At 47.4% G+C, this 24,552-nt stretch overlaps 1 protein-coding gene across 8 annotated transcripts in view; it reads left to right on the top strand.

Moving 5' to 3' along the window:
- LOC121535225 (E3 ubiquitin-protein ligase RNF220) overlaps positions 1-24,552 on the top strand; it is a 169,958-nt gene that overhangs the window by 97,070 nt on the left and 48,336 nt on the right. For 7 of the 8 annotated variants that reach the window (XM_041842076.2, XM_041842075.2, XM_041842074.2 and 4 more), the window contains exon 3: positions 21,026-21,155. In XM_041842076.2, the coding sequence (XP_041698010.1) occupies positions 21,026-21,155 (130 nt within the window). Of the gene's footprint in view, positions 1-19,868; positions 19,991-21,025; positions 21,156-24,552 lie in introns of those variants that run through there. The other variant, XM_041842081.2, reaches the window with a different exon arrangement.

The raw sequence follows: 24,552 nt of genomic DNA, 5'->3' as shown, positions 1-24,552 counted from the left end.
TCAGGGGGCTGGAACATAATTACAAATCATTTGTAGACTGCCAATTGACCGGGGGTGGGGGGGAGGGCAAATAAAAACACCTGCTGGTCGTGAGTTGGGAGATCCTGATGTTGGGAATAGGGTGCCATTTGGGACCACCCACCATCCACAACCACCTTGCCACCACCCTCAACAGACCCACATCAATCCTATCATCTCTGTCTATCTATCTATCCACCACATGACACAAGACTTAACTCCTATAACAAGACATAAGAGAGCTCAAATGGATTGCCCACAGCTCCTTTGAACCCTAAAGCTGCAATGTTCACATTAACTGTTCAGGAAATGGTTGTTGTTGAACACAGCATCAAAGACCGGACCTTTTTCCCTTCAAAGCCCATTTCCCCTTAGTGTATAGGAAAGAGAGGCTAATGGGGAATAGATACTAGATACTAGACTAATGCCCTGTTGAAGGAATATAGATGGATGGATAGGGAGGGGAAAAATAACTACATGACTTATCGAGTGTTACCCATGGGGTTGATTCTTCACAGACAGTTTTCATGGCAAGCGGTAGCTGATAGTTAAAAGTTAATAACTTTATTGCTGAAAGGCCCTCATTCATCACGGACAGTTTGTTTGTCCAGCATTGTGACGGCACACTGTAGCCAGGGCTCGGCTTACTGCACTGATAAATGGAGATTGCAGGAAGGTGTCCTTCTGTGTGTATTATGTGTCAGCGTGTGTGTCAGTGTGTGTGTTCCTCTGTCATATTGGGCAATGTTTTTAGCTCTTTAATTAATGAATTTTTAGTATTTTGAATGTATTTATTTTTAACTATTTCCTCATTTAATCAATGTGAATGGGGGCGTGCTCGGCCCTCCTTTTCCTGTAGTCCACGATCAGCTCCTTTGTCTTGCTCACGTTGAGGGAGAGGTTGTTATCCTGGCACCACACTGCCAGGTCTCTGACCTCCCTATAGGCTGTCTCATCGTTGTCGGTGATCAGGCCTACCACCGTTGTGTCGTCGGCAAAATTAATGATGGTGTTGGAGTCGTGCTTGGCCACGGAGTCGTGCTTGGCCACGCAGTCGTGGGTGAACAGGGAGTACAGGAGGGGACTAAGCACGCTCCCCTGAGGGGTCCCCGTGTTGAGGATCAGCATGGCAGATATGTTGTTGCCTACCCTTACCACCTGGGGGTGGCCCGTCAGGAAGTCCAGGATCCAGTTGCAGAGGGAGGTGTTCAGTCCCAGGGTCCTTAGCTTAGTGATGAGCTTTGAGGGCATGATGGTGTTGAACGCTGAGCTGTAGTCAATGAACAGCATTCTCACATAGGTGTTCCTTTTGTCCAGGTGGGATAGGGCAGTGTGGAGTGCAATTGAGATTGCGTCATCTGTGGATCTGTTGGGGAGGTATGCGAATTGGAGTGGGTCTAAGGTTTCCAGGATGATGGTGTTGATGTGAGCCATGACCAGCCTTTCAAAGCAGTTCATGATTACAGACGTAGTGGCAGAATGGCGTCGGAGGGGATGGCTGCCGTTTTACGGGCTCCTAACCAATTGTGCTATTTTTTTATTTTTTTTACAAAAGCATCATTAGAATTTTATTCTGCTAAACAATCATTTAACTGGCACTCTGCTCATGTAATCTGTACAATTTCTTAAACTGAAAATATTTCCTAAAATTACACTGCCACTTTTTACTCTGTCCATAATTTGTGAAGTCTGAAGTGTGACTGGACTGTCGTTTCTTTCCCTGAGCCTCAGTGACCTGCTGTCTAGGGGACATACAGTAACAAAGATGTGTGTGTAGAGAGAGAGTCTTGGCTCAGCCCAGCCAGGCTAGCCAAAGCCCCAGTTCCTTCCGGCAGCCTATGGGGCTCTGAGGCTGGGTCCCAGCACTGTAAATGAGCTGCCTCGTCTGGAGGTTTGTAGTGTTAATAGCTCAAGGTCACCACCATAAACTGGAGGAGACAGAGAGGGCTGGCCAGCCCGGCTTGCTCCAGAGCTGCTGGGGGTGTGATGGTGGAGGTGATGGGGAGGACCAGACAGTTTCAGTAGAATGTACTGCAAGGTGGTTGTGACACCGCACCCCGCCGCAGTTGTCAACAATGCAGATCTCCCACTGTTATCTCAAACCAACCTACATCCATCCATCTATCTCCCCCTCTCTTTATGTTATGGGGCCTCTATGATCTTTAAGAGTGGGAGGTTTTTCTCTGCCATGCAACCCCTGTTTTCAGATTTCCAAAGTGATAAATGGGAGTGTGAAAAATGAACAGTTAGTTGTTTTTTACACCTAACTAACAGGGCCAGATGTGATGATGTGAAGAATGTTACCCCTACAAGTGGCCTGCTGTAAGACTGCCTTTAGGCCTGCTGCTGCTGCTTGTACGACTGATTTGACAACGTTACGCTGTGATGGGTCATCATCAGACAATGGCCATTCCCTTCTTTTTTCTCAACACTCCACCACTCCTTCCCTCCCTCTCTTCCCTCCCTCCCCCTCCTCCATCCCTCCCTACCCCTAGGCCTTACCACTGCCCTCCTGCAAACCAGCATGCAGCTGTGGTTCTGTTGGTGCCACCGTCCCCACCGTCCCTGTCACAATAGAACCATTAACACTGGGCCACAAAGACACAAAGATACCAGTGCACCGCCCACCTCTTAACACACTGCATTGTTCCTGCTGGCCAGCGACGCTGCCTCGGACCACTCAATCAGTCATAGGGTGTGACTAAAACAATACAAAATAACAACACACATATGGTAGGGGTAGAATGGGAGGCATTACAATTATTTATTTATTTATTTTATTTTTTAACAATTTGAAACTCAAAATAATGAATTACGACGATAACTGAGGATATGTGCAAGTGGAACAGCGAGCAAGCGGAGGTTTCATTTTTCAACAATATTGAATTATATAAATGGTCCTCAGTCAAGTGCAAAATAAGAAGTCAGATTCTCTCTGTGTGTTTGAGTGTGTCTCTGTGTCAGTGTCTCTGTGTGTGTGACTGTGTCTCTGTGTCAGTGTCTCTGTGTGCATTGTGCAGCCCAATCGGTGGGGCTGAGGCAGAGGCTGAACATATTGTTTTCCGGCTGAGAGTGCTCTGTAATTCAGGCTCAGTGAACCTCCAGCTCCCCTGGCTGGCTCCTGGTCCCCACCAGACCTGTTGATGGGCCCTTTCCGTCAGCCTGCGGGAGGCTGGAGTGATAAAGGTCCCTTATCGTCATTGTCATTGTAATAGCTCCACAACAGGCCTGTGAGATGGGGAATGGGCCAGTGTTATCACCGGCTCCTGCAGGGGAAGAATACACATCAAGCTGCCAATCACCCACCCTGAAAATTGCTCTGAGATTTGAGTCCCCAGACAGCAAGCTAGACAACAGCCAAAGTTCCCTCTCTCCCTCTCCTCTCTCACTGCTGCTATTACACTCCTCTCCTCCATTTCTTTATTTCACCTTTTTTTAACGCTGAAACTCCTAAACACCACTATTACCTGTCAATCTCTGAGGGCTTTTTTTCTTTCTCCCCTCCTTTCCGACCCTGTTACTCAAGACAGTTAAAATAGAGCTGCTCAGCTCGTCTCTGTAGCGGCAGTTTGTAGGAGAGATGAGAGGCAGAGGCCTGCGTCCCACATGGCATCCTATTCCCTACATAGTGCCCTATGGGCCCTGGTCAAAAGTAGTGCACTTTATTGGGAGTACTAGGATGTCATTTGGGACACAGCCAGTGAAGAGGGTTAATGTGTGAGCAGCAGCAGAAACCATTTTCAGGCTCTTTAATTTTCTATTGATCGGCCGTGCACCCGTTCTGAACTGAGAATTAGATACGATACATCGGGAAGAGACAGTGGACTCTTTCTCCCAGCCTCCTCCTCTACTACCTCATACCGTACAGTAAGATCCAGGGCTGAGGATGAGGAGGCTAGTATCGGATCAGATCACCCCGCAGTGCTGCCCGCCACACACATAGTGACTTGGACTCCTAATCAGAGGGGTTAAAGAGAGCAGCCAGCCATGTTAAGATAGGAGCGGTCGAAGAGTAACATCGCCCTCTGCTGTTAGAACTCATATCACACTCTGAGAGGAAAGGAGTAGAGGGGGAGGCACAGCCCTAGACAGATCCAGCTGTGTAAGAGAGAGCGAAAGAGCGAAAGAGAGAGAGAAAGAGAGAGCAGCGAGGAGCAGGGATAAGATCACAATGATGTCCAATTGCGGTGGCTGTGCCGTGGTGTGATGGCAATCGGAGCGTGTCTGATTGTCGTCCCCCCAGGCAGCCCTCCAGGACACCGCAGCTCCTTTTATCACCCAGCCTACAGCTCTCTCTGCCCACTGTAATACCCAGTCCTCCATGCCTGATAGCCATCACAGCCCACTCCTCAGCTCCCATCAGCCTCTCAGCCCTACAATCCCTGCCTTTATTAAGTGCCCTCTCGCCCCTCTCTCTCTCTCTCTCTCTCTCTCTCTCTCTCTCTCTCTCTCTCTCTCTCTCTCTCTCTCTCTCTCTCTCTCTCTCTCTCTCTCTCTCTCTCTCTCAACCTCTCACTCTGCTATGCAGCCTCTCCACAGCACAGAGAAAACTGACATTCTGATACTATTCTCAGACAAGGGGAAATATAGCAGGCAGCAGCCCCAGAGATAGAGATATGCAGGCACACTGAGGGATTATCCGAGTTCCCCCGTTTGTGACAAGGGCTGATAACGGTTAGAGCTGAAAGGGGATGGGGGCTGAGCGTTTCAGACCGGCGGAGAGCAAGAGGTGTCAATCCATCACTGGGGGGATTTCAAGGGAGGAAACAGAATCATCTGAATCATCCTCTCAACAGTAACAATAGGATATTGTGAAATGTGTCTTTTAAAGGGGGAATTCAGAGGTTTGAATAGACACCAATTTTGGTGTATTCCTGATTTCCATCTTGCATTTATATTTCCCTATTTCTCTCCTAATCATTCTAGGAATCTCATTGTGTGTCTCCTGACATCACTGTGACGTTCCAATGCTGGCCAAATATCAGACACAGCAATTGCCCTTTAAATCAAAGGGTGTCTCGGTCTAGTTATCTGCAAGGCAACCTGAACAAACAAGCAGAACCAATAGTAGTGAGTGACTGACTAAGGAGCCAAATGCAAGCTGTCCTGTCCTGTCCTGTCCAGTCCTGGCTACCACTGTATTGAGAGATGTCTAACTAGCAGCCTGTCTGGTTATTATTCTCCTGCTTTATTGCTCTGACCCCCGGGCCATATTTCTGAGGCTCAGTGCTCCCGACACAGTCTGGCAGATGAGAATGGGAGGGAGAAAGAGGGTGAGGAGGGGGTGATGTGGCGTGTGTGTGTGTGTGTGTGTGTGCGCGTGTGCATGTACAGGCCTGCTTTTGCATGAATGCTTTCGTGCGTTGCCGTGTGTTTGTGCCCAAAAAAAGGGCCTGTATCTCCCCTCCCCTCCACTGTAGACAGGTGCCATGTTAACAGCAGTGTTGTCCAGTCAAGGGGGAGGAGGAGGGGAGGTGGAGGTCTACTCTGGGCTTAGGCTGTAAATGGCTTGTGCGATGGAGGTGTTAGCCGGTGTCAGCGTACCAGGAGCTGAAAGATGAGAACAGGCTAGGAACAGGCAATCTCCTCCTCTCCTCTCCTCTCCTCTCCTCTCCTCTCCTCTCCTCTCCTCTCCTCTCCTCTCCTCTCCTCTCCTCTCCTCTCCTCTCCTCTCCTCTCCTCTCCTCTCCTCCTCCTCTCCTCTCCTCTTCCCTCCTCTCCGTGTGTAAAAGGAACCCTGTTTCAGGCTCTGTGGGGGTCGCAGGGGCGGGGTGGAGAGGTTAGAGATGTGCACCATTGTCTCCGATTGTGTTCCTGGGAGAGAGAGTGAGTTCTCTGCATGCAAAGCGTGGGGTCAGGAGGCAGACCATTTGGTGAACGTGGCGGTGCTAGATATGATTGATCACCCAAGCCCTCAGCGCTTTCTCTTGTAACTTTCAAATCATTAAGCCTTTACAGTCTTATGCAGATTTTATGACTCAGCCAAGGACCCATTTTCAGATCTATATTAGTGAATCAGGGAACACTCGCCGAGCCAAGGCCGTGGACTGTAGTGTAGCCCTGTGCTCTGTATACTTTCAACCACTGTGATATACATTTTCTAACGAATACTGTCAAATATGTAAAATATCCGAAATATAGTGTTATGAGTCTCATGGGGTGAAGTGACATGGTGACGTGGTGACATGAAAATGCATAAAGTCATAAATCCATGAATTAATGTATTTAAATGGATAGGCATGTTGGCAGTGTCTTTTATGCTTGTGTGCATGTGTGTGTCTTTGTGTCTATGAATGTGTGTGTATGTGTGTATCCGTGTCAGGCATGAGGTGTGACACACCATCTAAAGTGTAGTGACAGGCGGTTGGTGTAAATAACAGGGGAGGTGGGAGGGGAACAGCTTTCTCCCCTCTACTGCCTGATGACAGGCAGCTCTACCCCAGACAGGCTTCTTCCCATTCAGCTTCCACTCCCAACCTGCATCCAGCCCCAACGTTAGAATTCAATTAACTCCACTGGGCGCTGTTGTGTCGCCATTAGAGATAATTAGTTAAAACATCAGAGTATAAACAGTTAATTGGCTTTGGTAATTAATTCCCCCACTCAAGCATATGAGAGCGAGGGAGAGAGTGAGGGAGAGAGGGGAGGAGAGAGAGGAAGAGGGGTAATAGAGAGAGAGAGAGAGAGAGAGAGAGGGGGATGGGGGACGGTGGTGTTGGTGGTGTTGGTGGTGGTGATAAAGTGAAACCTGTGGGGGTTAGCTATCTGTGGCTGAGCGCTAGCTATCAATTACTGTTAAGCATTGTTCAGGATGAGCTCCGTGCTCCCGCTCCACTTCCTGGTGGCAAACAGGCGGCAAATAACACTCTCAGCAGCAGCCAGCCGACAACAGCAGCCAGCCGACAACAACAGCCGACAACTTCCCCAATGTCCCTGCTAAAACTGAGAAGGGCAGAGGGATGCAGCATTAAAGAGCTAGCTAGCTAGCCTCATCAGCTAAAACTAAACAACCAAAACAGAACCCATCTTAGGCAATGGATTTACTTTTAACAGAGTACAGACATCATCTCCTATTGAAAAGTGAGGGGAAGGAAGACAGTGCTTAGTGCTCTAACCACTTACCCTGTTGAAGGGCTGTATTAACAAGAGTAGCCTATTGTTGTTCTGAAATGGGGGATATGCAGTGGTTGTGAATGGGTGTAAATAGAATACTATTGTGGTGGTGGTGGTGCTTAGTCAGCCCCTGTGTTAAAAGTGCTGATCTCAGCCCCAGCACTGACGCTGCTGTTTCTCCTGCCACCATGATGAGCCCTTTGGGATGGAAATTAGTCCTGACCACAGCAGATCAGCCCACTCCCTGTTAGAGGCTAGAGACACACCTCAACTCTGTGCAGCTGAAGGTACAATTGAATAGGGGGAGTCAGCGTGGAGAAGTTAGCTTTTGACTCGCTCATCATGGCCCTTTCTGAGCAACTGAGAAATATTGAGCTGGTGAGAAATTGTCTATTTGAATGGGGTTTTCCCACACACTCGCCCCGACCTCCACGCTTCACACCCTCTTAAGGCGTCCGCATGCTTCCCAGCCAAAACTGTTCGATAGAGTTTGTGCAAATATTATGATGACATTTTGTGACGTTTTTGTTCGTTTTGGACTTCGGACACACAAAACAAATTATTGAGGCCAGCCGAAGTTTCGGAGCCGAAGTCTACGCCCCTTCGTCCATCATTGATCAACTGTAGGGATTCTTCAATAAAGTCTTTGTTGTCATTCAGCGAGAGACGACTTGTTTTCATGCACATTTTTTCATTGAGAAATACTACACCAAATATCTTTGTTGGATGTAAAATTGTGCGACTAAGATCTCTGCAAAAACATCAAAAAGAATGACATATTTCTTGCGTTATCTTAGATTAATTCTGACTATATTGAGGCTGGCTACGGCTCGTTCTGTTCGCCTAGCCGACTTCGGCTAGCCACCAGCCGAACAGAAGCATGCTGACGCCTTTACCCCACACCTCCTCAGTGCTACTCCCCCACCCGGCAACTCCAGAGGGAGGCAACCCAGGTTAGGACCCAGACCTCACACCCTGCCCACTCAGCAGGCCAAGTAAGGCCCCACCTGTTCTCAGGAACACATGATTTCTCTAGCTAGCCTATGTTGCAAATACATCCATATTTAAGTAGAGATTCTACTCTACCAGCTCCTCCTCTATTTCCCCTTCATCCCCTACTACCCAGGCCGTCTCCCTCTCATGCCAACAGTAATGTCCCTTTCCCCTGGGTAGAACTGAAGGAGGAGGTGGGGGAGATAAGGGGGAGGTGGGGGTGCTGTGAATGTGTGGTGCGGTAGTGGCCACTGTCTCTGTGTTCAATTCTCTGCTGAAGATCCCTCCCTCTCAGCAGTAGCAGCCGGGGGCCGTGGGAGGCTTGGGGGTGCCGGGGAGTACGAGGCTGAGTGGAGAAGCAGGCAGGCTGGCAGATCTAACCCAGCAGTATCACCCTCATTTCCTGGGTCAGTGCCTGGGTAATGGTCTATTAATTTGCTCCATTCTCCCTTGTGAGGCAAAACTCGATCTCACAGTCCCTGGCACGCTGCTTTACCGTCGACAAGGTGATTGATTGAATAAACAGCTGTCACTAGCGTGCTCGCCCCGCCACCACCACGAGCCACTCTCCCCTTTCACCCCCCATACACCACCCCCGTCAACCCCCATAACCCCCACTAGCACATACACACATACACACACACCCACACAAACCACACGCCCTCCCGCCACTGCTTCAGAAGAGGTGTTAAAACTTCAGTAAATCACTTAGATAATATCACATTGTTTTGAAATCAGCCTACATGATGGCATTGTTTAGCTTTTTGTATGGATTGTAACAAGTCCTCATTGTATTTTCCATCTGTAAGTGTAAACTCTCACTGTTAGCATTTTAATCACATTTTGACAGGCAGAACAACAGAACAACAGAAGCTCTCCCCCTTTCCCCTTCACTCTGCTCACGGAGAGGAGATTGCATTTGCTTTTTTAAAAGTGACAATGGGGCCCGGGTTTGGAACGAGCAGAGTGATCCGTTTTGAGCAGGGCGTGGAACACTGGTATTTAAAAGCACAATGCATCACTGTCAGACCCCGAGCAGGAGAGCAAGCGAGCAGCCCCCTGTGTACTAGCTAGAGATCTCCTCCTCTCCTCCCCACCTTGCTCCTAACACCGGCAGGCGTGGGGGTACCAAACTGAAGATGACCCCGTTCCATTTCATCAAACGTCCTCTGAATGAACAGCCAAACTCCGCCTCCCACCCCCTCACTGCAATCAGCCCAGTAACTGGCAGGCCTGCTTAAATCACCACTCACTTAGAATAAACCAAATCATCACACACACACACACACACAGGCAGGGACACACACACACACACAGGCAGGGACACACACACACACACACACACACATATGTGTACACACAAACACCCCTTGCCGGCCCCATTGCCTTAATTCGCCTCATTTTGACTTTAAAGCCCACATTTTCTATTATGAAGATGACTTCAGGGGACTCACCTTGAATTGATTTAGGGTAGTGGGGAACCCAAAATGAAGGGTGACAGGATTGGTGGATTTATTTGATTGTGCATGCGAGGCAGTGTCATTTTGGAGAGGGGGATGAGATGAGGATGAGTGGGGGTTGAGTGGGGGGTGTTACAGCTTCAGGCAAGGCAAGGAGGAGAGGAAATAATGGGGAATCTCTAAAGGAGAAAAAAAAAGGCCCCCGCGAATCAAATCAAATTCCCCTTATCACACATTATTTGAAGACGTTATCAGGCAGGGTAATGCGGTTACACATTGAGTTTTGGCTGAGAGATTTCATTGTTTACTGATGTTGGCGGGTTTAGTAAGGGCGAGGCGATGGGAGGGATAGAAGGAGGGTAGCGGGTGTAAACACTTGATGCATGTCGGGAAACTCATTTACGGCTCCCTGGCATGAAAAACAAGAGGAAAATGCAACTAGGTCGACAAGGAGAACACACTTCTCCAAGGGCACCCAGACAGGCTCTCTATGTAGGCACTTTGTAATTCCATTTACCAAACTGTTTGTGTGTGGCTCCACTCAGCTCACCTCAGCTCACCTCAGCCAACTCATAAAGTCAGACCTTGCCGTTCATTCTGTAGTCTTATTGTGCCTTTGTGTGCAGTTTACATGCATGTTATTCATTAGCTGATTGTAGTACAAGCCAATTCAATGCATTCCCATTTGCATACCGTACAGGCTCACATAAAGCCCATGACGCTCTGGTCAAAAGTAGTGTACTAAATAGGAAATAGGTTTCCATGAGTAGTGCACTATATACGTGGTCCTCTGTAGCTCAGCTGGTAGAGCACGGCGCTTGTAACGCCAAGGTAGTGGGTTCGATCCCCGGGACCAACCATACACAAAAATGTATGCACGCATGACTGTAAGTCGCTTTGGATAAAAGCGTCTGCTAAATGGCATATTATTATTATTTATAGGGAATAGGGTGTTATTTCGAAAACACAGACCTATACACTCAGTGGCCAGTTTATTAGGTACACTCATCTAGTACTGGCTTGGACCACCCTTTGCCTCCGAAATAGCCTGAATTCTTTGGGGCATGGATTCTACAAGGTGTGGCGTTCAAACGTTGCTCAATTGGTATCAAGGGACCTAACGTGTGGCAGGAAAACATTCCCCACACCATTACACCAACGCCACCAGCCTGTACCGTTGCCACCAGGCAGGATGGGGCCATGGACTCATGCTGCTTACGCCAAATCTTGACTCTATCATCAGGATGACGCAACAGTCAAGATTCCTCTGACCAGGCAATGTTTTTCCACTCCTCAATTGTCCAGTGTTGGTGATCGCGTGTCCACTGGAGCCGCTTCTTCTTGTTTTTAGTTGATAGGAGTGGAACCCGTGACAAGGACTATCTGTGACAAGGAACGACGAGTTGTGCGTTCCGAGATGCCGTTCTGCACAACACTGTTGTACCGCGTCGTTATTTGCATCTTTGTGGCCTGCCAGTTAGCTTGCACAAATCTTTCTCCTTCGACCTCTCATCAACAAGCTGCCACTGACTGGATATGTTTTGATTATTGAACCATTCTCAGTAAACCCTAGACACTGTCTTGTGTGAAAAGCTCGATCCTGGAACCGGCGCGCCTGACACCGACGATCATACCACGCTCAAAGTCGCTTAGGTCACTCATTTTGCCCATTCTAACGTTCACTCGAACAGTAACTGAATGCCTCAATGCCTGTCTGCCTGCTTTATATAGCAAGCCATGGCCACGTGAATGGGGTGGTGTACCTAATAAACTGTCCTCTGAGTGCAGACCTATGCATTAACTGGGTAGCCAGGTACAGTAAAAGAAAATATACATATCCACTCCAGATGATAAAGGCCTAAAGAACCCTATTTCCTGCTACTCATCCTTCTCTTTAAAAGACAAATGATCATCTACCTCTGCCAAAGACAAGTTCAGGGGCCTCTATTAATCTGGAAGTAAAAGTGACAGATCCTAGCGCGCTGTTAAATGAAGTCAGCACATAATTGATACTAATTGATCCTGTGTAACTAACTGCTGCTCGGCTGGAAGAATGGAGAGATGGAGGGAGAGTGGAATGGAGGGATTTTGATTGTTCTGTGCGGCCCTGTATGATACTTGGTTCTGGGTTATAAAAACGGTGATGGGAAATAAAATAGTGTTCCTTTGTTCTCAACTACTATAGTCTCTGAGATTAAAGTCAGACATTTAGAGAACCTTTGGATTTTTACCCTGTAAACTGTCTAATGACCCAACAAAAATGTTAACACCTAAATCTGACCTAACAGATTAGAATTAGGTGTGCTGTATATATTTCCTGCATAATCACTTACAGAATTTTAACACACACACACACACACGCACACACACACACACACACACACACACACACACACACACACACACACACACACACACACACACACACACACACACACACACACACACACACACACACACACACACACACACACACACACACACACACACACACACACACACACACACACACACACACACACACACACACACACACACACACACACACACACACACACACACACACACACACACACACACACACACACACACACACACACACACACAGTTATAGGCTGTGTAAAAGCTGAGTTAAAGGGCCTAGTAGTAAAGCTGCAGTGCAGTGTGGGCAGGCAGCAGGCATGTAGTCAGGCGCCTGTGAAGTCAGCAGTGTGTTTTGTTGCGGAGGCAGCTTTACTGGCGGCAGCTGTGCTGGGTCATGGACTTCCAGGTGAGCACCGCGGGGGGTACACTACACAACTACAGCCCTACAGGCCCCACCAGACCTCTGCCAGAGTCTCCACTAAGAGCAATGCTACAATGTTAACACTCCAGTCCTCCCTGAATGCCTATTAGTAAAATGTCTTTGTTCTCTGTCCAGTACATTAAGCATTAAGGGAGCTAGCAGTGCTGAGCTCTCGTTTCAGCAGCAAGCAGCATACTGCACACACACACACACACACACACACACACACACACACACACACACACACACTCTCATGTATACACACCATGGTTATACACACACATATCAATTACTAAAACCGGCTTCCTATTTTAGCCAATAATTGATATAGCACACACGTTAGCTAATATTATTTGAGAATACTTGCATGTTTAAAAGTATATTTACACAAATCATATCAAAAGCCAGTGAGACAGTACCTTCTGTCGCTACATATATTTTTATGGACACAGATACGTAAGGCGTATAGGTTCTTTATGCATTTGGAAGCAGTTAAATAAAATAGACCCATGCTGTTACGTTGTGAAACGTTGTGAAAGGGCAAACGAGTTAGGAGACAGACAGCTTACATGTCTGAACTATCAGAGTTGTGGCAGTGGCCCTCTGCCAGTTATAGCAGCTAGCTACAGTCTTGGCTCAGCAGAGTCTGCTTCTCCTCTTAAAGAGTGGTGTATAAAACAACAAGAAGAAGTTTCAGGGAGAGCTCCACAGCAGTTATACATCGCCACGCACAAATGTAGCCTGAGCCGCCCGCTCAGCCAAATTCACCGTCCCTCACTGGCACCCTAGCCATGGCCATGCACCATGATGGGGGCTGTGCAGCCGTTTGGCAGCTCTGATAAGACAGGCATCGGAGCATGACAGGGTTTAGTATCAGCTACATGGATGTGGTGAAACGAAACAGGAATATCACCCCCAATCTCATCTCCTCCTCCTCTTCTCTCTCTCTCTCTCTCTCTCTCTCTCTCTCTCTCTTTCTCTCTCTCTCTCTCTCTCTCTCGCTCTCTCCATCAGGCTGCAGTCTTCCATAGAAACATGCTCTCATTTCACCATCTGTCGTCTAATCGGTTGTCTCGATTTCTCATAACGCCTCTTATCATTGATTTTAAGGAAAGGGGTTAAGTGATGGGAATACTTTAGATAATTACAGTTTGCCTGGCTGGCGTGTTGTGCTGGAGGAGGGAGTCAGGTGAGTGTGTCTGAGTACGTCCCAAATGGGACCCTATACCCTATTTAGTGCACTACTTTTGGCCAGGACCCATAGGGCTCTGGTCAAAAGTAGTGCACTATATAGGGAATACGGTGCCATTTGGGATGCGGCCTCTGTCTGTCATTAACTGTGTCTAGGAGACGAGTGGAGAGGACTCGGGCTGGTTAAGTGGAGTGCCCTGATAAAGGTAAATGGTGGCAGAGATTAAAAGGAGAGATTGGGGGCCAGGCAGTGAGGCAGTGTGGGATGGGAGAAGAAGATGAGATGATCCATCTTGGCGCATTAGAAGAGATCAGGCCAGCACTCAATCAGAACTGTCAGGCCACAGCGAGCGGAGGCAGCAGTCCATCCCTTCCTTCCTTCCCCTGGTCACATGGCATTTTAGTGAGGAATCTCAGCACTAAAAAGTTCTGTCAGGCCTATTTCCTTGTTATTGCCCCCCTCCTCCTCCTCCCTCGTTCCCTCTCTCCCTGTCTGCCTCGGCGTCCCCTTCGCTCCCACAGATTAAACAGAGCCAAGGGGTCTGGCGGAGGGGGGCATCCCGCATTAATCATCTTTAACGCGCTGACAAGTGCCGCGTGCAAGACCCCCTCCATCCCCAGGATTTATCTCTCTGTCGACCAATTCCCATCACTCACTGCCCTGAGGGAGAGAGAGACAGAGAGAGAAAGAGGGGGGTTGATAATGAGAGAGGGTAAGAGACAGGGATAGAGAGAGAACTAGAAACTGACAAGAGAATGAGGGGTAGAGAGATGGGGATAAAGGGAGGGGTAGAAAGGGAGAGAAACGGAGGAAAAGGGTAGATGAGGCAATAGAGGAGAAAAAGAGAGAGAATAGACCAATAGACAGAAAGGGGAAGCAGTACCAGTACCCAGGTGTGGCTGTGTAGAGAGGGAAGGAGCACTACTGTGAAGTGAAGTGGGGGGTCTGCCTGCCTCTGTCGCTGTCTATCTGTGACTGCTCTCACTCTGTTTCACTGGTCCTCCTGGCCCATGATTAATCACAGGCTGTCTGCCTTTAGTCAATCCTCTCTGGGGAGGACGTGGACATCAGGCTGGGGGGCTGCAGCCACACACACACAGCCACCCATAATGGGCCTGTCTATAGGAAAAGCATTAGGCCCAGCCCCACACACAGACATTATTGAGGATCCCCGTGACAGATCAGGAAAACTTTGGACATGTGACATCATAGGTGAGATTGAAAGATTACCACAAGGGGATGAGAGATGCTCTGTTGTCCGGGGCTGAGATTGGACAGGGAAAGATGATATTTGGAACCAATGTGTATCATGAGAGGTGTGAGATTTAAAGGGAGCCTTAGACAATGCCTTGGGTCATTCTCTAAAATGCAGCGATAACAGAGAGAGAGAGAGAGAGAGAGAGAGAGAAAGAGAGTGATATTTTGGGGGGTTTAGTCTGGAGCAGGGCCCAGCAGAGCCAGCCACAGTTGGTACAGAGAGAGATTGATTGAGAGAGAGAAAGAAAAAAGAGAGTAGTCAGCCCCTGCTCTAACGCCGATGTTCCATCTGTCAACAGGTTGACAGATGGTCCGTCAGCTTGTTTTTCATTAGACTGGCTGCTCTCTCTCTCTCGCTCTCTTGCTCTCTCTCTCTCTCTCTCTCTCTCTCTCTCTCTCTCTCTCTCTCTCTCTCTCTCTCTCTCTCTCTCTCTCTCTCTCTCTCTCTCTCTCTCTCTCTCTCTCTCTCTCTCGCTCTGGCTCTCTGGTGAAATTACAGCACACCTAGGGCCAAACTCCCACCTGCCCGGCCCACTCTCAACTCACAGAGAGGAGAGGAGTTTCTCACCACACAGCCCCCAGACAGAGCCACTACAGCCAGCCAGGCAGTCACACCACTACCCCTAATCCCTGGAGCATCTATCCCCAAGATGCCTCTGTGTGATGAAAAAATGAACACAGTTCACTGTTATGTACATACATCTGTAGTCATTACCGCACTTATTACCATAAGCTAATGTGACATTAAATCTTACGTACATGTTTTCTTACTTGTAAAATGCACTACCAGTCTGGCAATGCAATTCATTCAGTTGTATTGAATGTCCCGGAAATGTGACAGAACTTATACAATTGACAAATTCTGTATTTTCCTGGAGTGTTAAAATGGTAGTCAGTGCTGTGAGGCTTGGGCTCTGCACTCTGTCCTGTCCACTCTCACAGCCCTGCCTGCTGCCTGCCTGCCCTCAGGGAGCCCTGTCTCTTTCTCTGTCTACCCACACCACACTATGTGCTGCGGAGAGCAAACAGCTCTCTCCTCTCTGAGCCAGAGCTAGATATTGGTGTGTGTGTGTATGTGTGTGTGTGTGTGTGTGTGTGTGTGTGCCCGTGCGTGTGTGTGTGCGTGCATCTGTGCATGCATGTGTGTGTGTTGGGGCATGACAGGTGACACGGAGGTGGTTAAGGGGCCGACAGGTCCTCGCTGCAGTGATCAGGACTCCATTACAAAACCCATTGATTGTGTAGGAATGAATTAAAGGACCTGACTCGAGAGGCGATGGACCACACACTCCCATTGTCCTCAGACAGACAGGGACTCAGTACCACCACATAGTCTGTCTATCTCTACCCACACAAACAGCACCAGAATAATTGCTGTTCTCCTCTGGTATACACAGAAATCTATTGGTATTTGTACCATATTTAACACTTTGTTTAAAGAAATCTGGACAACCATGAGAAACCTATGCTGTCTGACAATATGGCCATTGATGTAACATTGTCACTTGCACAATTGTCACAGAACTGAATGCCTACAGTAAAAAAAAAAAAAATGGTTATTTACAATGAGCAAAATGCACATTTAAAAAAATATAAAAAGCCCATCTACCAAAAAACCCTAAATCAACCATAGACAATAAAGTCCAGGGATTTCTGTGTTTTCTCAATACGTTTGCCCACAGAATTGAAAGCACTTTATCAGCAACAGAATTGGATTGGATCTTTCTTTGTTTACTCTTGCGGACGGTGATTGCTTTGGCACACTCAAATTATCTTGTCAGGGCAATAAAGCTGACCACCGCTGAGTGAAGAGAGGAGACAGCTGGGAAAAGAGGAGAGCGACAGGTACAAAGACCACAGGAGATGAAAGGAGAAAGAGATAGAAAAATAAAGAGACAAAGAATGGAAGAAAGAAAGACAGGAAGAAAAGGAAAGAAAGATAAATAATATAAATAAATAAATAGATGGAGGACGAGCAGAGCGAGGGAAAATAAATAGGTAGGGGCAGAAAATTCGAAATAGATGTCCAGGGATGCAGCGAGCGGGAGAGGGAGGAAGGTGACAGAAACAGAGACGCAGAATTGTAATCGATTACCTATTTTTCAAAGTCACTTATAGTGTCCAGAGTGTGGGGCTGTTAAGTAGTAGTGCTGGAGAATAGGAGTTCAGTATGCGCCGGCACGCTTGACTGGGAGCCAAGCGGGGAGGAGGGGGGTAGGCTGAGAGCCGCAGAGATGGGGTGTGTGTGTGTGCGTGTGCATATGCGTGTGTTTCTGCGTGTTTGCAAGTGCGTTTGCAACTGGAAGGGCGAGGGGGATGGGGTGGCGGTGCATGCTAACATTGACCCTGCTAACTACTTACTGATGAATCTGTACTCTTGCAGGAAATAGTTGTGACAGGCCAATATCTGGGCAGGGATATGGGCCCCTGGAGGGCCCCTGCAGCAGTATGCTGCTCTGCTCTGTGTTTATGTGTGTTTGTTACAGAGGGAGGTGAGACTGATCCATCACCAGCTCAAACAATGTAGCAGCACATCACTAGACAAATACAACACTGGTTGTTTGGATCCTGGATGCTGATTGGACGAGCAGCAGCCGTGCTGTATTGGCCGTCAAAGACACACCTATGCCTGATAACAGTTCCATCTGAAAACAATCACTGCGCCTCCATAAGAATATCATGTCCATGTTGTTGTCCGAATCATCGCCTAGCATTTAGTTTGGTACAGTGGGAGTTAATATAAGACTCAATGTCTGCCTGTCCGACATCGGAAACAATGTTTAATTTTTGAATTTTGATCTCTGTATTACCATACATAGAGTAAATGTTGCCCAGACAAGACAACTTTTTCTGAGCCAATTGAAATCACGCATCAACGTCATTATCATGGACATTTCCAAGTAAATGCCAATAGAAAAAAAAGCTACAACAAACGAAAATGCAGCTAGTGTACTGTCATTCCAGGTTCAATGTTTGACGTGAATGAGTTAGCTGAGCTAGGTAGCTAGCAAGTGGCAAGAATGTTATCCAACCTGCATGGCAAACATTTTGTTGAGAACAGACGACCAGTGCTTTTGCATAGCAAATATGCAAAAAATAATTAATGACTGGCTCGCATCTGTAGCAACATGTCAAAAATAACTAACAAGCAGATTTTTGTCCGGACTATATCTTCTATGAATTTACTTATCAAAATAAAGTTTTAATGAAAATATGTAATTCTTATGTTATTTTAATATGTTGGTAACAGTTTTATAAAAGCAAGGCAGTGCTGTATCATGAATACAGTCACAGGTAAATGGGTTGAACAACACCTGTGACTTTATTCATGATACACCACTGCCTCTTGTGCCTTATTGCTTAAATACAACACTGCCCTCGGAAGTCAAGGACACAGAGGTTTCTTGGCTTAAGGATTGATACTGAGCACAGAGCAGAGAGCTAAGGCTTTATAGTGTTTATGACTATAGATGTTAGAGCCCACGCTCCGCTGCCCTGTTTCTAGGTTGCCTCCCTGTACAGTGCCTTGCAAAAGTATTCATCCCCCTTGGCGTTTTTCCAATTTTGTTGCATTACAACCTGTAATTTAAATGGATTTTTATTTGGATTTCATGTAATGGCTTGTAATGGACATACACAAAATAGTCCAAATTGGTGAAGTGAAATGAAAAAAATTACTTGTTTCAAAGAATTCTAAAAAATTAATAACGGAAAAGTGGTACGTGCATATGTATTCACCCCCTTTGCTATGAATCCCCTAAATAAGATTTGGTGCAACCAATTACCTTCAGAAGTCACATAATTAGTTAAATATAGTCCACCTGTGTGCAATCTAAGTGTCACATGATCTGTCACATGATCTCAGTATATATACACCTGTTCTGAAAGGCCCCAGAGTCTGCAACACCACGAAGCAAGGGGCACCACCAAGCAAGCGGCACTATGAAGACCAAGGAGCTCTCCAAACAGGTCAGGGACAAAGTTGTGGAGAAGTACAGATCAGGGTTTGGTTATAAAAGAATATCAGAAACTTTGAACATCCCACGGAGCACCATTAAATCCATTATAAAAAAATTGAAAGAATATGGCACCACAACAAACCTGCTAAGAGAGGGCCGCCCACCAAAACTCACGGACCAGGCAAGGAGGCCAAAGATAACCCTGAAGGAGCTGCAAATCTCCACAGCGGAGATTAGAGTATCTGTCTATAGGACCACTTTAAGCCGTACACTCCACAGAGCTAGGCTTTACAGAAGAGTGGCCAGAAAAAAAGCCATTGCTTAAAGAAAAAAAAAAAGAAAAAGTTTGGTGTTCGCCAAAGGGTATGTGGGAGACTCCCCAAACATATGGAAGAAGTTACTCTGGTCAGATGAGACTAAAATTGAGCTTTTTGGCCATCAAGGAAAATGTCTGGCGCAAACCAAACACCTCTCATCACCCCGAGAACACCATCCCCACAGTGAAGCATGGTGGTGGCAGCATCATGCTGTGGGAATGTTTTTCATCGGCAGGGACTGGGAAACTGGTCAGAATTGAAGGAATGATGGATGGCGCTAAATACAGGGAAATTCTTGAGGGAAACCTATTTCAGTCTTCCAGAGATTTGAGACTGGGACAGAGGTTCACCTTCCAGCAGGACAATGACCCTAAGCGTACTGCTAAAGCAACACTTGAGTGGTTTAAGGGGAAACATTTAAATGTCTTGGAATGGCCTAGTCAAAGCCCTTACTCCAATTGAGAATCTGTGGTATGACTTAAAGATTGCTGTACACCAGCGGAACCCATCCAACTTGAAAGAGCTGGAGCAGTTTTGCCTTGAAGAATGGTCAAAAATCCCAGTGGCTAGATGTGCCAAGCTTATAGAGACATACCACAAGAGACATATTTTGCATCTTCAAAGTGGTAGGCATGTTGTGTAAATCAAATGATACAAATCCCCAAATAATCAATTTTAATTCCAGGTTGTAAGGCAACAAAATAGCCCTGTCCAACTGTAGTGTCACCGCGTTCAGACTTGGTGTCATGGGGGCAGATAAGGATAAGAGTGTCCCACTGACTGTGTGTTTCTGATGTCAGGGCAGACAGTGTCTACCGTCCGCCGCCCGCCTGCCTGCCTCTACCTGCAAAGTTGTCGCCCTGACAGCCCATCCCAACAGGATATCCTGTGTCAGGGTAGGCCCATTGTTCCTGGTCTAAGAATAGACCTGTCTGATTGGACAGCTCGGGATCCAAAACAGCAAAGAGACAGAGGATGCGTCCCAAATGGCGCCCTATTCCCTATATACTGCACATATTTTGACCAGGTCTATGGTCAAAATAAGTGTACTATTTAAGACGTAGGGTACCATTTGGGCCACTTTTAGCCCAGACGTGTCCTCTATACCTAGACTTTTCACACATACACACACACACGGAAATCCTAATACACTCCTGTTTCCTGACACACACTTACACACACACTCACTCACTCACTCACTCACTCACACACACACACACACACACACACACACACACACATACAGAGACAATGAACTGGCTCATTACATCTTATACTGTACGCTCTTAGAAAAAAAGGTGCTATCTAGAACATAAAAGGGTTCTTCAGCTGTCCCTGTAGGAGAACCCTTTGAAGAACCCTTTTTGGTTCCAGGTAGAACCCTTTCCACAGAGGGTTCTACATGGAACCAAAAAGGGTCCTATCTGGAACCAAAAAGGGTTATCCTATAGGGACAGCCGAAGAACCCTTTTGGAACCCTTTTTTCTTAGAGTGTATGATTGTACTTTACACAAGTGTGCATGAGTGTGTGTACAGTATGTCTTTCTCTCTGATGTCGAGCCAGAATTTGATCTATGGAGTGTTGCTGGGCTCAATCAGTCGCTTACTTCGTCAGTGTTAATGAGGTAACTGGAGACAGGCGATAGGGCCCAGCGATTCTCAGGGAAGTGAACTCTGTGGCACTTAATCCTGCTGCCCCCTCTCTGCCTCCCTCCCGCCAGCCACACGGCCCTGTGGACTGATCTCATCCTAGCTGCCCTTGATAACTCTCTCTCTCTCTCTCTCTCTCTCTCTCTCTCTCTCTCTCTCTCTCTCTCTCTCTCTCTCTCTCTTTCTCTCTTTCTCTCTCTCTCTCTCTCTCTACTCCTCTCTCTCTCTCTCTCTCCCCTATCTCTATCTCGCTCTTTTTTTCTCTCTCTCCATCTCTCCAGGTAAGAAGAAGGTGTCTCTGTATGACAGCCAGGCCCCCATCTGTCCTATCTGCCAGGTGTTGCTGCGTCCAGGAGAGCTGCAGGACCACATGGAGCAGGAGATGGAGCGCCTCACACACATGCACCTCAGGTTATACCTCCAACCTACCACACACTATTCGCCCATAACACAATTCTGGGAGGGTACAGCTGACCCCCTCATCAGACTGAGACCTGCACCCCCACGTCTAGTACAGCACACAGTAGGGAGTCTACTCTCAGTTCTATATCATCCAAAGCAAGAACCACATAGACTACAGTGCTTCAATCTCTCTACTGAGGGTACAATACACAGGGTCAGGGAGTATGCTTTAGTGGTCAGCTTTGGAAGAAGAGCTTTTGGAGAGACCATAGCCCCCCTCCAGCCCCTGGCATTTCCCCTATTACTGCAGTGATACCTGGGCTTTTGGGGGACTTTGCCAGCCAGGAAAACATATCAACTGCAGAACACACTGAGCGTATCCATGGTAAGGTAACTATGGGATTAGATAAGAGAGATCTGGAGGTAGATTTACAGTATCAATTACTTTTTTACTGACTGTGGAGGCTTCAGCTAGAGAAAGCAGAGAGATTCGGTTCCCTTCAATAGTCAACCTGGCCTGCGTCCAAAATGGCACCCTATTTACTATATAGTCCACTAATGTACTTTTGACCAATGCCCTACTTTTGACCAAGACCAAAAGGGCTCTGGTTAAAAGTAGTGCACTATATAGGGCAGGGATGGGCAACTTTGATATGGGTGGGGGCCACAAAAAATCTAAATTCATCATGGGGGGCTGCAGTGGTTCGCAGGTCTGCGTACCCACATCTATACCCACACATGCAGTCAGATCCGGCCCTAGCCTTTTGGGGACCCTAAGTGAAATATGAAGTTTTAGAGATTATTTCCTGCAATTCTACATATTTTGCCATGGGGCGTAGAGAACAATTAAATAAATAATAATAATATGTCATTTAGCAGACGCTTTTATCCAAAGCGACTTACAGTCATGTGTGCATACATTTTAACGTATGGGTGGTCCCAGGGATCGAACCCACTACCCTGGCGTTACAAGCGCCATGCTCTACCAATTGAGCTACAGAGGACCACATTAACAGTTTTACAGCTAATTTCCTGCAATTCTACACATTTTGCCATAGGGTGGAGAGAAATGTTTGCTGTTTTTTATATGATATCTGACTAAGAATGACTAACAAAATAAATGTGGCCCCCCCTGGTCGGTAATTCGACTATGATTACTACAAGTTTAGATAGCTGGCCGCAAGACTAACTTACAATGTATTTATTTATTAGCTCACATGGGCTAATTGAGTGACAGTCAGTGACTGACTTCACAAGATAAACACTGCTGATGCACAACCAAATTTCGAAATTGCACCTTGCGTATTCTACTACTCTAACTCTCAACAGTATATATATCAATCATTTTGTTGTCTTTGGAAATCGTGGGGCCCACGTGTAACCAGTTGCCCATCCCTGATATAGGGAATAGGGTGCCATTTGAGTTGCAGACCCAGGTTTACAATGGGATAAATCAAACCATTAACCCTTGAGATAGGAGGCAGCCATTTGAAATCATATTTCACCTTGATCCCGTGACCAAGTGCTCCCTATCCACCCTGCTTTATAGCACCACCCATTAACCCACTGCCATGAGGAGCCTTCCTCCACTCACTCCTCATTGAAATCAAAGCTACACTCTCTCCTCCCATATCTGAATGATCCCTGTCACCTGCAGCAGTACATGTGTAACACATAGCACCAGAGCCAGCCCAAAAGGCCTATGGTGAGAGGGTAGAGGGGGAGGAGGGGGGTGTGTGCTCCTCTTCACTCCTCTCCAGACTGAGCGTTATCCATCATGCGGCAGTGAGGAGTTATCATTTAATAATTAATAAAGGGCAGCAGGCCACCCTCCCGTCCGGGCTTCCAGCCCTCCACCCTCCCCACTCTCCTACCCCTCTGCTGCAGACACGGACACGGGGAGCCTGCCTGGAGGGCCCGGGTGGTTGATGGCAGTGGTTATTTAAAGAAATGGCGTCATCCTTCCTGGTTTGTCAGGGGCGGACACTGCTGAGCATCGCGGCCTGGTGATTTAGCCTCGCCTGCACCGGCCCCATTAACCCCATTGCTGTTGCCATGTGAATTATGCCTGGTTATACCCCGGCAACGCACCGCCGTTTAGTTTTGATTTAAGGAATATGGGGGAGGGGAAGGAGAGGTCTTCGTAGAGGAAGAGAGAGAGCGGGTGGGAAGGGGAGAGAGAGAAAGAAAGAGGAAGTGTCTTGTGCCGAATGTCCTTGCTCCTGGACCAACCCAAGGTCTATGTTTAACTCCAATACAATCACTGCTGGGCTTAATGGGAGAAATGATTTCCGTTAGATGATGAATCTTCTTTCAGACCATGTTGGAGCTTTAATCTTTTTGCGTCCGTGTGAAAAGCGACGTCAGGTAATGGGCTTAGCAAACTGGTCAGTTAGCTTTTCATAATTTCAATAATGCCTCTCACTGTATAGCTAAAATGTACTTTCAAGATGGATGGTGATCTCTACCTCTGTGTAAACCCCATTCTGCTCTGCCACAATGGGCCGATAGCCTGTGGAACCCCATACAAAGCACAGATTCTGGATTAGAAGGCTATGAGGACATCAGACCCATCCACATATCATTAAAGAGCAGAGTATGTCCTTATGACAGCAGGGAAGTCCCCCTTCTTCTTCTATCCCTCTCTCTCTCTCTTTTCCTTTCTCTCCCTCCCTCCGTCTCTCTCTCCACAATCCGCTGTCCCATTCTTCCTGCTCTGACACCGTTGCCGGGCGAGGCAGCAGCGCTACATCGGCGCACAGATCATTGGAAGTGACATGGCGAATTTGTGGCAATTTGTAGTAAATCTCCCTTCAATGATAGCGTTTCATTTTGCACCAAATTAGACTTGAGTGCATGTAAAATGGAGGAGGCTGTTTAAGATGTAGCATTAGGCAGATGATGGGGGCTGTCAGGAGCCGTGAGAGGCCCTGAGTGGATGTGTGTGAGATTGAGACTAGCTGCCAGAGCTGCTGGCTCCCTAGTGGCCTTGGCCGATGGGGCCGCCTCACCTCTCCTCGCCTCTCCTCTGCCTCCACTCCTCATGTATGGAAATGGAAATCTATCATGCCCTTTACACATCAGCCTGCTCACAGGGGCAGAGCAATCTACATATCCCTCCACCCCACCACCCCTCCCCTCCACATAATCAATTTGCCTCCAACGGAGCGAGCCAGAGCTGTGTGGCAAATGACACGAAAAGCAATCTTTATGTCGAGCTTCCAACCCCTTCCCCCCTGACTGGGACTTATTCAATTTTCATCCTCTCTCCTCTCCTTCCCTCTCCGTCCTTCTCTCCTCCTTCTCTCTCTCTCCTCTCCTTCTCTCCTCTTCTCTCTCTCTCTCTCTCTCGCTCTCTCTCTCACTCTCACTCTCCTTCTCTCAATATTTGGTTTCAGTGGGAGGC

Source organism: Coregonus clupeaformis, chromosome 21, assembly GCF_020615455.1.
Source record: "Coregonus clupeaformis isolate EN_2021a chromosome 21, ASM2061545v1, whole genome shotgun sequence".
NCBI lineage: Eukaryota > Metazoa > Chordata > Actinopteri > Salmoniformes > Salmonidae > Coregonus > Coregonus clupeaformis.
The sequence above is the reverse complement of the archived record's forward strand: the minus strand, read 5'-3'. Positions and strand labels throughout refer to the sequence as shown.